The sequence below is a fragment of the Schistocerca gregaria genome, chromosome 6, assembly GCF_023897955.1.
Source record: "Schistocerca gregaria isolate iqSchGreg1 chromosome 6, iqSchGreg1.2, whole genome shotgun sequence".
Lineage (NCBI taxonomy): Eukaryota > Metazoa > Arthropoda > Insecta > Orthoptera > Acrididae > Schistocerca > Schistocerca gregaria.
Genome location: NC_064925.1, coordinates 449,690,587 through 449,702,795, shown reverse-complemented (window position 1 = coordinate 449,702,795; position 12,209 = coordinate 449,690,587). Strand labels below are relative to the sequence as shown.

Genomic DNA, 12,209 nt, shown 5'->3' with positions numbered 1-12,209 from the left:
GTTCAAATGGCTCTGAGCACTATGGGACTCAACTTCTGAGGTGATCGGTCACCTAGAACTTAGAACTACTTAAACCTAACGACGCTAAATACATCAGACACATCCACGCCCGAGGCAGGATTCGAACCTGCGACCGTAGCGGTCACGCGGTTCCAGACTGTAGCGCCTAGAACCGCTCGGCCACTCCGGCCGGATTCCATTCCATACCGACGAACAACTGAAAAATCGGTCGAACAAGTACCCCACAACCCATCCTCTCTCGATGAGATACATTTCCTTAAGACTTATTATCTATAACAGTGGTTCCCAACTTGGGGATAATTACCCTATGAGAGGTGAAATGGAATTTTCTGAGGGGTAAAGACAAGTCGATTTGATTTTGTTTCAGTCACGAAACTAAATTATTTTCAAAATATCATTTCTATTATCACAATTTTGTAAGACCCTTATACTGATTGTACATGTTGTCATATATTGACGACATAGAGACTTGTATGTTGTTATGTTTAAGACTATTTGGAGGCATCAAGCTCACTCTAAGGTAGGCATTCAGTGACGTAATGCAGAGAGCAGGTAAAAACGGTAGCGTTCAGGTTACCGGAGATAAATGGTAACAATAGTGCCGTGCAAATTAAGACGCTCAGTGCAGCTGTCCCAGCGAGAAGTTTCACTTCGGAGAATTAACTGGTAACTTTATCTACCGCCACGACGTTGTCATAAGGCGTCACTGTAAGAGATGGCCACGAAAGACATGTCTTCGAAGAGGAAGCAGGCTTGACACTTGCTCCTAATTGCAAAAAATGGTTCAAATCGCTCTGAGCACTATGGGATTTAACTGCTCAGGTCATCAGTCCCTAGAACTTAGAATTACTTAAACCTAACTAACCTAAGGACATCACACACATCCATGCCCGAGGCAGGATTCCAACCTGTGACCATAGCGGTCGCGCGGTTCCAGACTGTAGCGCCTAGAACCGCTCGGCCACACCGGCCGGCTGAGAATTGCAACGACAGTGGGTTTACACAGGTTAGGCTGCTACCAGAGCAGTCCCTACCCACAGAAGGATGGAGGGCGGGGCCAGGTGACGTAAAACACTGTTGCCGTTGGCCGTAATAGCAGTGGCAGTGACGTTTAGCTTCCAGCTGAATGCTGTACAGACCAAACTTGGAATTTGTTAATGTAGAATCCAGAAGTATCCCTACCTACCGAGCAGGATTAGGGGAGAAATCTAAACGTGGTTTGCCAGAGGCGTCCTGGAACTGCAGAAGGACTCGCCACATTAGCCGAAGTTCGTTAAGTGGATTATTGGGTCGACTACGGGAAGGAAGAAATGGAGCACCGCCACTATTCTTTAAAACGCCATGCTTTTGTATTCAGAGGGAGTTCTCAGTCAGATCGCCGACTCCGTGTGGCTCGTGGCCAGCCTCGGTAAGCTCCGACATGTCTGTCTTTCTCACACGGAGTGCTGCTCTGAAGTTTCTACTTAACGTGTTGCTACTGTTCGCTACATCTGTTAGCACTATTTCCTTTGGCTTCAGACACTGATTTCTGTTGTGCAGCCGATTGCCTCCTTTGCTTTTTCTTAAGTTTAGAAGTAACAGATAAATAATGTTAATCAGACCTGAGCTCCATGAGTCTCCTCCTAAAAGCATCCTGTTGAGTCCCAAAATCCGCATCTCTCGTAGATGCCCTGTGAACACGACTGACACTGCTTAATTTATTTCTTTGTATATCTCCGTTATCAGAGAACTTATTAGAGTTATAATTCTCTTGATTTATAATTCTAAAATATTTCAGGTCCTGGTGCAGTTCCTTATGACAGTGTTTGGCGCTGAGCCAAGTCATCAACCTGCCTTCACTGAGAATCTACCTTTCTGCGCTTGCTCCTCACCTCACGGAAATCGCAAACTGACCTTAAACCCACGGACTTCCCTCTATTCTGTGTCAGGACACGACAAAGTTACCAATAATTACTTTTCTGAATTAGTAGCATTAATTCGGTGGAGGTTCCAGGTTCCTTACACAGACCACCCGCAACACACACATGATGTGCTTTCTCCTGTAGATTACTGGTGATAAAAGTGGTGAGAAAAGTGGGACATACACGTAACAAATGCCAAATATCTCATGAAAATTTCTTCAACAAGTTATAGATAGTACCTGTAGTCGTCAAGAAAATGCTTCATTGCTAGTTTCGAAATAGATAAATGAATTAATTGACAGCGTGATACAACAGTAGCTACTTAAGGCTGTACGCAATATTATCATTATTACACACATCAGAAAATGTTTTGCATCACCCCGGTACCCAGAACTCCTGAAGATAGAAGTTGACTGTGGATATTGTATCACAGACACAGTCCCTTTGACTGTTCAGAGATGGAACTAAATCCAACAGCCGATCAGTTCCAGTCATTCCACCAGGAACGAGGTATACGGCTCGTGTTCTCTGTAGTTCAACCATGTCTAGACGGTCAATACCGCGGTTCGATCGCATCCGCATTGTTACTTTGACCCGGGATGGGCTCTCAACAAGGGCAGTGTCCAGGCGTCTCTGAGTGAACTTGAGGAACCCTGATTATAGCCCCAACATGTTGAATAACGCTTTTTGTGAATCAACAGGACGTCGTGTTATGACTCAAACTATGCGCAACAGGCTGCATGATGCGCAACTTCACTCCTGACGTCCACGACGAGGTACATCTTTGCAACCACCACACCATGCAGCGTGGTACCAATGATCCCAACAGCATGCCGAATGGACCGCTCAGGAATGGCATCACGTTCTCTTCACAGATGAGTGTCGCATATGCCGTCAATCAGACAATCGTCGGAGGCGCGACCGCTACTGTCACAGGTTCGAATCCTGCCTCAGGCATGGATGTGTGTGGTGTCCTTAGGTTAGTTAGGTTTAAGTTGTTCTAAGTTCTAGGGGACTGATCACAATGGTGAGTCCCATAGTGCTCAGAGTCATTTCAACCATTTACCTGAATGTCAGAGACGTGTTTGGAGACAGTTCGGTCAGGATGAACGCCTTTAGAGACACTGTCCAGCGAGTGCAGCAAGGTGGGGGTTCCCTGCTGTGTTGGCGTGGCATTACGAGGGGCTTACGTACGCCGCTGGTAGTTATGGAAGGCGCCGTAAGGGCTGTACGATAAGTGAATAGCATCCTCCGACCGATAGTGCAATCATATCGACAGCATATTGGCGAGGCATTCATGAGTGTTCATGATGGCAATCCGCACCCCCATCGGGCACATCTTGTGAATGACTTCCTTAAGGATAACAACATCGCTTGACTAGAGTGGTCAACATGTTCTCCAGGTATGAACCCTATAGAACATGCCTGGGATAGACTGAAAAGGGCTGTTTATTGACGACGTGACCCCCACTCTGAGGGATCTAAATCCAGTCGCCGTTGAGGAGTGGGACAATCTGTACCAACAGTGCCTTGATGAACTTGTGGATAGTATGCCACGATGAATACAGGCATGTATTAGTGCAAGAGGACGTGCGGCTGGGTATTAGAGGTACCGTTGTGTACTGCAATCTGGACCACCACATCTGGATACCTCGCTGTATGATGTACAACATACAAGTTGTGGTTTTCATGAACAATAAAAAGACCGGACATTATGTTTATGTTGATCTCTATTCCAACATTCCGTCCGGCACTCTCTGAACCGAGGTGATGCAAAACAGTTTTTTATGTCTGTATTTGAGTGGTTAGACACAAAGCATTAACAGCCTGAAGTCCTCCAGTTTTCGCCAGTTCAGAAGAAATGAATCAAGTGATTCACAAATAGGTAAGTGTAGTGCTCTATCTGAACTTGTATGATTTTAAATGGGGTAACAGTGTGCAGGTCAAGCGAATGCTGCAATGAAGAGAGGTAATAAAGGAGAAGAATATTTGTAACAAGTGCCAACCCTCAATCTTTATAGTAGTTTTCTTATCTGAGAAAGAGTTGTTGGTAGCACTTATTATTCATCTTCCACATCTTTCATTATTTTAAAAATAAAAGTGTTCCAAAAGATGTCTTTGTTCTATATTTTAGTTAGGTGCCTAGGATTGTGATAATGTGGGGGGAGGGGGCAGAGTGGCAAAAGACTGGAGGAGGGAGGGGGGAAGGCAGGGGTGCTAGATATTGTCTGATTGCACAGAGAAGTAATGATCTAAGAAAGGTTCGGAGCCACTGAACTATAATATCACAAACTATCGCGTGAACAGTTTAACCCTGGAGAGCCAAAGAAACTGGTATAGGCATTGCGTGTTCAAATACAGAGAGTAAACCGGGAGAATACGGCGCTGCTCCTGGCAACGCCTATATAAAACAACGGGTGCCTGGTGCAGTTGTTAGCTCGGTTAGTGTTGCTACGCTAGCAGGTTATCAATATTTAAGTGAGTTTGAACGTGGTCTTATAGTTGGCGCATGAGCGATGGGACACAGCATCTCCGAGGTAGAGATGAAGTGAGGATTTCCCCGTACGACCATTTCACGAGTGTACCGTGCATATCAGGAATCAGATAAAACAGCAGATCTCCGACATCACTGCGACCGGAAAAAGATCCTTCAAGAACGGGACCAACGACGACTGAGTGAATCGTTCAACATGAGAAAAGTGCAACCCTTCCGCAAATTACTGAAAATTTCAATGCTGGGACGTGAACAAGTGTCAACCTGCGAACCATTCAACGAAACATTATCGATACGGGTTTTTGGAGTGGAAGGCCCTGATGACTGCACGACACAAAGCTTTACACCTCGCTTGGGCCTGTCAACACCGACATTGGACTGTTGATGACTGGAAGCATGTCTCGTTTCAAACTGTATCGAGCGGATGGACGTGTACAGGTATAGAGACAACCTCACGAATCGATGTACCCTGCATGTCAGCAAGAGACTGTTCAAACTGATGGAAGCTCTGTAATTGTTTGGGTCGTGTGCAGTTGGAGTGATATGTGAGCCGTGATACGACTAGATACAACTCTGACACGTGACACGTACGTAAGCATTCTGTCTGATCACCTGCATCCATTCACGTCGAATGTGCATGCCAATGGACTTGGACAATTCCCGCAGGACAATGCGACACCCCACATATCCAGAATTGCCACAGAGTGGCCCCAGAAACACTCTTCTGAGTTTAAACACTTCCGCTGGACCGTTGGTCACCAACTAGACATGAACATTATTGAGCGTATGTGGGATGCCTTGCAACGTGCAGTTCAGGAGAGAAAATGGTTCAAATGGCTCTGAGCACTGAGACATAAACATCTCAGGTCATCAGTCCCCTAGACTTAGAACTACTTAAATCTAACTAAAGTAAGGACATCACACAGATCCATGCCCGAGTCAGCATTTGAACTTGGGGCCGTAGCGGTCGCGCGGTTCCAGACTGAAGCGCCTGGAACCGCTCGGCCAGTCGGTTGTTCAAGAGAGATCTGCACCTCGTCGTACTCTTAGGGATTTATTAACAGCCCCGCAGGATACATGGAGTCAGTTCCCTCCAGCACTACTTTAAACATTAGTCGAGGCCTTCTGCATGCTCGCGGGGAAGCTACACGATATATGGCAGGTGTACCGGTTTCTTTGGCTCTTCATTGTATGTCATAACGATTCTGGAACCGTGCCTAAATGTGAGAACGCGACGTGTTGCGTGTTGGCAGTATGGAGCTGGCGGTGCTTCGCGACGACTGCGGGGGTGGTGGCAGCGGCAGCGGGGGCGGTGGAGGCGGCAGCGGCGGCGGGAGCGGCAGCGGGTCGGCCACGACCGCGCCTCGCGTGCTGGACGACGGCTACGGCTCGTCCAACAGCTCGCCGCACAGCTCAGGTCAGTGCGGGGCCATCCGCGAGCTGCGAGCCGCGTGCGCGCGCACAGTGGCGGCGGATGGCCAGCCGGCCCTAGAGCGCGCGCAGCTGCCTTTGCGGCCAGCGCCTAAACAGCATCGCCGGAGCGCGTCGCCCTCGTCCTGCATCTCGCGCTCTGCCTATGTGTTCACTTCTTTCCTGTGCGCTTCGAGGCAACGCTAAGTTGGAGCGGCAACTCGCTTGACGAACAGTAGCGATATAACCATCTGAACAGCAAATGGAGGACGAGCAGTGGTAGCTACACTCTGCACTGAAGTGTGCGGTACAGCATCCAAGCAACGTTATTTACTGCATCATTTCTCTGTCCTGCTGAACTTTGTGCCATTTTCGAAACTCGACGTCAATAAACATTTAAACTTTGAGCCCTTATTCTCTTACGCCACAAATCCAATTTTGTACGGATTGTAACAACAAACAACGATGATTTGCACCATTCCAGGAATTTCCACAAAGACTTCACTTGTGTAGGTATACAAGGTGATTCAGCTGCCCCTACCGCTGTCGTTTTATGCAACCTGAAATGTCACAACTAGCCTTCAACAACCATGCGCGAGATTTCCGTATCCCTTCACTCGCTATGTGCTAACTATTAGTGCTACAGGAGAAAATAAACTGGACATTTTTGTAGCAAATTTAATGCTGTTAAATTTCGTAGTGGAATAAGTTTTAGCAGGAGGCTACAGCTTTCTAGTTATTCAAGAAGCATCTACACAGTGACGTCCAGTTTCAAACACATCTCTCGCCAGTCAGGCTTTCTAGTACATTGTTTGTGGCACACTCTCCTATCACTATACATATTCCCAATATTTGACCTGTTTTGGTGTCTATTGATTGGGCTATTATTCGACCAGAACAAAAAAATGGCTCTGAGCACTATGGGACTTAACTTCTGAGGTCATCAGTCCCCTAAAACCTAGACCTAATTAAACCTAACTAACCTAAGGACATCACACACATCCATGTCCGAGGCAGTCGGTCACGCGGTTCCAGACTATAGCGCCTAGAACCGCTCGGCCACTCCGGCCCGCCCACCAGAACAGCTCACTACTTAGTTATCTTCATAATTTAAATGTGTCTGTTGAGTAATGAAAGAAAATTACTTACGTTACGCTAAAGCTAATTACATTGACAAATAGGTCCAATCTCAACCCTTACAACCACCGTACTTTCGTAATTAGAAGGCCTGACGAATACAGTGCTGTAAGTGTTTGTTCTTTTTGTTAAAATTCGCAAAATTGTTGGGTACAATGTACACAAACATCAGTTTTATAAATAGTAGCTGCTCGATTAAGCTGGTGGCTTAATTAGGCGAGTCAATGAAGACCAGAAGTGGTGGAATGTGGGAAATAATTCCCTGCAGTCGCAAATTTTTGTACAATTGTAGGAGGTAGTACCAATAGTAACATACTAGTAATCCTGACCGGTGGGTTATGAGTGTGGGAATGGAGGTGTGTTTGATAGTCATTGTTGTAGATTTTTCTTGAATAACTCGGAAACTATGTTCTCTATTGAAAACGTATCCCAGTACAAAATTTAACTGTAATAAATAACCTACGAAAGAAGATCCTTTCTATTTTTTTCTGCAGGACAAATGGTTTGCGGTTAGCGAGTGAGAGAATATCAAGATGAGAGAATGAATTGTTTTTCATGGCCAGTACGACACTGCGGGTCGCATAAAACGACAGTGGTAGAGGCAGCTGAGCTACTGTCAATGTTTATAAGCCAGGATCGTTTATCCAAGGCAGTATTTTTACTACCCAAAAATTGTTCACAAAAACAAATACTGTCGACCATGTTTTTGCACTGTTACTAATTTAATTTCGGCAGGTATTCACAAAAAAAACAGGTACCATAGGTCATGCTGACCTACCTCAACATCAATGCGCACTGAACTGTCTACGGCGTCTCCTGAAATTATACGTGCAAGCATGGCTCTGTCTATCAGTTGAAGAGGGGTGAGGTCTTAAAAACGAAGTACAAACATATACATCACTGTAGAAATGAGTTGCCTGACTGCTAGCACTTTACGTGATATTAGTTTCCACATAAAACAGGTTGTCCTTTGTATATCAAGTTAATGGTAATGTACATTAATGTAGTAGCAACAATATTTCAGTCAAATGATCCTTACGCAACTTGTTCTGCTGTCTTAGCAAAATAAAATATGCGCAAATTTCAGGAAACTTAAAACGACTATGAAATGACGCGTAAAATGCTCCATCTTAAAGGAATTTTTGTGCTGGGCCCCAAACTTATCTTAGATTTTGTAAGTCTATAGAATTTCCGAAGGTATTGAGAATTTTGTACTGCAGTTAATAAATTATTAGCATTAATCACCTGATGCGTCTGGGATACTGTTATATGTCTTAAACATGAACTTTCGTTCTGTACCAGCAGCTGGATAAACGTTACCTTTGAAATCAGTCGTTTAATAGAATTAAGAGTATTGCATCGTGACTTTTTAGTTAGTATAAGACATAATTTTGGAATTAGCCAAACGAGTACGCCCCACATGAAATCTATTATCTTATAATGATCTTTAGTTGATATAGACCCTCGATTAACGGTATCAAAATATCGGGTGATGAACTTAACTGGTTTCAATGTTCTAAATATGGACTTAAGTTAAAATTTCAGACGTACTGTATGGTATCTGTAGAGACAGCAAGCATTCAGCTCTGTTGTGCTATTATTATGCACACGTCTTATGTAGTTCTACAAAAAATTAGAAATTACGTTGTATCAATTTGGGCTGGGGTAAAAGGGTCTGCTGTCGCTGATTGTCTCTATCAATCTTGCTTTAATAATCGACAATCGACTGTGGAATTATAGTACAACTTAGAAATGTGCATACTTTAGCTGCTCAATGTATGCGATTAACTGCCTGAAGTATGAGTCTCCAAAGGAAATCTATCATCGGAACTTTTATTCACAAACGTCTTGATCATATATCGTGTATTTGCGACAGTTTACGGGTTTCTTCTTTTGCGGGTCATCACCAGAATCAGTATCTTATTGAGAAAGTAAACACGACAGGTCGTCATCTAGCACCTATTGTTGTCCTTTGGGGTCTTGTGAACGCGGAGGAGGAGCAACTAATTTTCTTCTGAGTAAAAATTTACTAGCTACTCTTTTTACAATGATTAATAATCAACTTCTTATGATCGGGGTCCACAGTACCGTATAATTTTTTGAAGGACATCAATTCAACCTTGACTGCAGAAATTATTTGCTCCACAAATGCAATTTCGGCCTTTGGGACATTTTTAAGTCACGTCGCTTGGCAAAACCACTTGAAAATAGTTCAAAGGTCGAAACCGCAGTTGTGAAGTAAATAATTTCTACCGTCAACGACGCATGTGCTGGATTTCAATAAAGAGTAAAAGTGTGATTTATTTTAATTTTCGGAAACAGTAACTTTTTCTTGTTATGCGCAAAAATATATATTTTGTGCTATTAATCTATTGGCTTTTCTGCCTGTCACTACAGATTTTTGTTCCTTTTCTCCAAGCTATAACTAACAATATTACTGTACGTTTAAATATAATGGCCATCTATAGAGTTTTCGTATCATATTGGGTTCTCGGCAACGAAATATGTTAACGTCCTAGAAAATACAAAGCCAGTTTATCACAGAATTCACTATTAAAAATTTAGATGCTGTGTTTAGAAGAATGCAATAGTTTTTATAGGTTTTGCTTTTTCTCTGCATTTTCAATCCCTCTGAAGCAAAACTAAACATAGGAATTTCTGAAGATTTCCTTTGCAAATGTGTGAATAACATTTGGACGGAAATACAGGATGGGGTAGATAAAAGTGGCCCAGAGAACAGAGTTCCAAGGTGCAAACAAACACAGCAGACGAAAGGAAATACAGTACTAACCTGACTATAGCAGATGTCGAAACTGACTACCATTCACCTCTTGGTACCGCTGGGACCCTGTCAGCAAGTTGCGGAAGGTGGATCGCAGTTGGACTGTTGGAATTGCTGCAATCTCATCCGAAATGTTCTTGAAGACTTTGAGGGATGTTGCAATACACCTTAGACTTGAGGACTCCTCATGTAATGTAATCGCACAGTGATAGGTCAGGTGACCTGGGTGGCCACGACCGGACTGACATCTCTGACAACACCGTCAGATGTGACGATTGTTTAAATGTGATCCAAAGTCCGGCCGGCTGTATGAGCAGTTGCGCCATGCTGTCGGGTGTAACTATAGGTCGTTTCCTCCTCCGTTAATGTTGCACAAATCCTACCCACTAGTCTTGACCACTTTCATTTGCCCCATCCTGTATAAGGCAGACTCCTCGAACCACCTATTTGGACATCAAGCGCTTCTTGTTCAACCGGGGAAAGACGGATTACGAGAAAAGCAATACAGTGTTGCCAGTGACGTAAAAGCACACGACATAAACGCTGATCTTTTTCAGCCTGTGATGATAACAAACTGAAAGAAAGTACGAAGGAACTTCAAAAATAAGTTACTCATTATTATGTCACGCTAAATAATTTTTATTGAATGCCGTACTACACGTCAAAGTGACACTGATACATCATCATCAGTGTTCTGCCAAAAGGCAGGTTTTCACATGGTAGTTCTCCAGACTGTCCGGTCTTCCGCCATCCTCTTCAGGTCTGCATAATTTCCTCTTCCCTTTTATTTTACCTATCATCTTGTATCTCCTTCTTCCTCTCGGTCTTCTCCCACAAACCAATCCTACCAAAGCATCTGCTAGCAAGCACTCCCTTCTCAATGAATGTCCCAACCAGTTCTTTTTCCTTACTCTTACAACCATCGGCAGACATCTTCTCTCACCAACCCTTTCCAATACTGTTTCATTACTCATTCTTTCCATCCAGCTTATTCTCTCCATTCTCCTCCACATCCACACCTCAAATGCTTCTAACCTTTTTTCATCCTCTCGTCTCAGCGTCCATGTTTATGCCCCATGTAGTGCCACACTCCAGACAAAATATCTGCCAAGCCTTTTCCTTAGTCCATTATCTAACTTTGCACATAAGAGTCTTCTCCTTCTGTTAAATGCCTCCTTCGCTATGGCAATTAGAGTTTTCACCTCCTGGTGACATCTCAAGTCTTCAGTTATTGTGCTTCCAAGGTATTTAAATGTACTTACTTGTCTAATGGTAGATTGTCCTATTTTAATATTGGACAGTCTGCGTCTTGTACTGATGACCATACTCTTTGTTTTTGCTGTGTTTATTTGCATCCCATATTCCACACAAGCTTCATTCAGATCTTTCAGCATGTTATTCACTGTCCGCTCACTTTCTGCCACTAAAACCATGTCATCAGCAAATCTTATACATTCTATTCTCTTTCCACCAATACATATTCCCCTTTTCCCATACGTGACAGTGTTTTTCAGCATAGTCACTAAATCTCTGCATACAACGTTCGGAAGGTTCTGCAAGCCGTCCAGTTCCTCCACGACAGAAATCAGCTTCTCTGTCACGGAACCAACCGCTGTGTTAACGGACTCACTGTCGGAAAATCAGCTATTACGGATGAAACGGTTCCACGATTGCCTGGACGTTGTCGCCTGGCCTTCCTTCCCCCGATGTCGATGGCCTTCCTTCCCGAACAGCACCTGATACCTCTTTACAGTTTTAGTCAAATTGCTGGGTCCATTCAGCTACAGCTGGACGAGAAACTGCGTTCGGTCCATACATCTCCAAAATTCCACATTTGTATGTAATCTACACATTTTACCGGCAAGAATCGTATTGTCAGTATTGTCACGCAAAATTCAGCTCTGGAGTACGTTTCCGGTTGCAGCGTCATCCTACTCGCACACTGCGATGCATCGATTGCGCCACTCTTGTTGAGCGTGGGACAACAGGTGTAACTTACTTATTGAGGTCCTCTCGCTCCTACCACAGCTCCTCTCTAAATGATGACGTCATTTCAGTTTTAATGAAACCCAGCGCCCTCGCTGATCTACGGTAAACACTCCGAATTTAGTTTCATATCTAGCTTGCCCTAAGTACTTCTCATCCAGCACAGCTTTAATGTATGTGCGGCATGCACCCTTCTGGAGTGTTCTTTTACGCTGAAAGCCCAAAGAAATTGGTATAGGCATGTCTATTCAAATACAGAGATATATAAACAAGCAGAATGTGGTGCTGCGGTCGGCAAAACCTATACAGTACAAGACAACCAGTGCCTCTCGCAGTTGTTAGATCGGTTACTGCTGCTATAGCGGCATGTTATCAAGATTTAAGTGAGTTAGAACGTGGTGTTACAGTCGGTGCACGAGCGATGGGACGCAGTATCTCCGAGGTAGAGATGAAATGGGGATTTTTCCCGTACGACCAT

General features: G+C 44.1%; 1 protein-coding gene across 1 annotated transcript in view; it reads left to right on the top strand.

Moving 5' to 3' along the window:
• Positions 1-12,209, top strand: part of LOC126278909 (dual specificity protein phosphatase 8-like) — a 795,043-nt gene that overhangs the window by 166,001 nt on the left and 616,833 nt on the right. Inside the window, exon 2 of the mRNA XM_049979184.1 lies at positions 5,670-5,833. Coding sequence (XP_049835141.1) covers positions 5,671-5,833 — 163 coding nt within the window. The 5' untranslated portion in view covers position 5,670. The remainder of the gene's footprint in view (positions 1-5,669; positions 5,834-12,209) is intronic.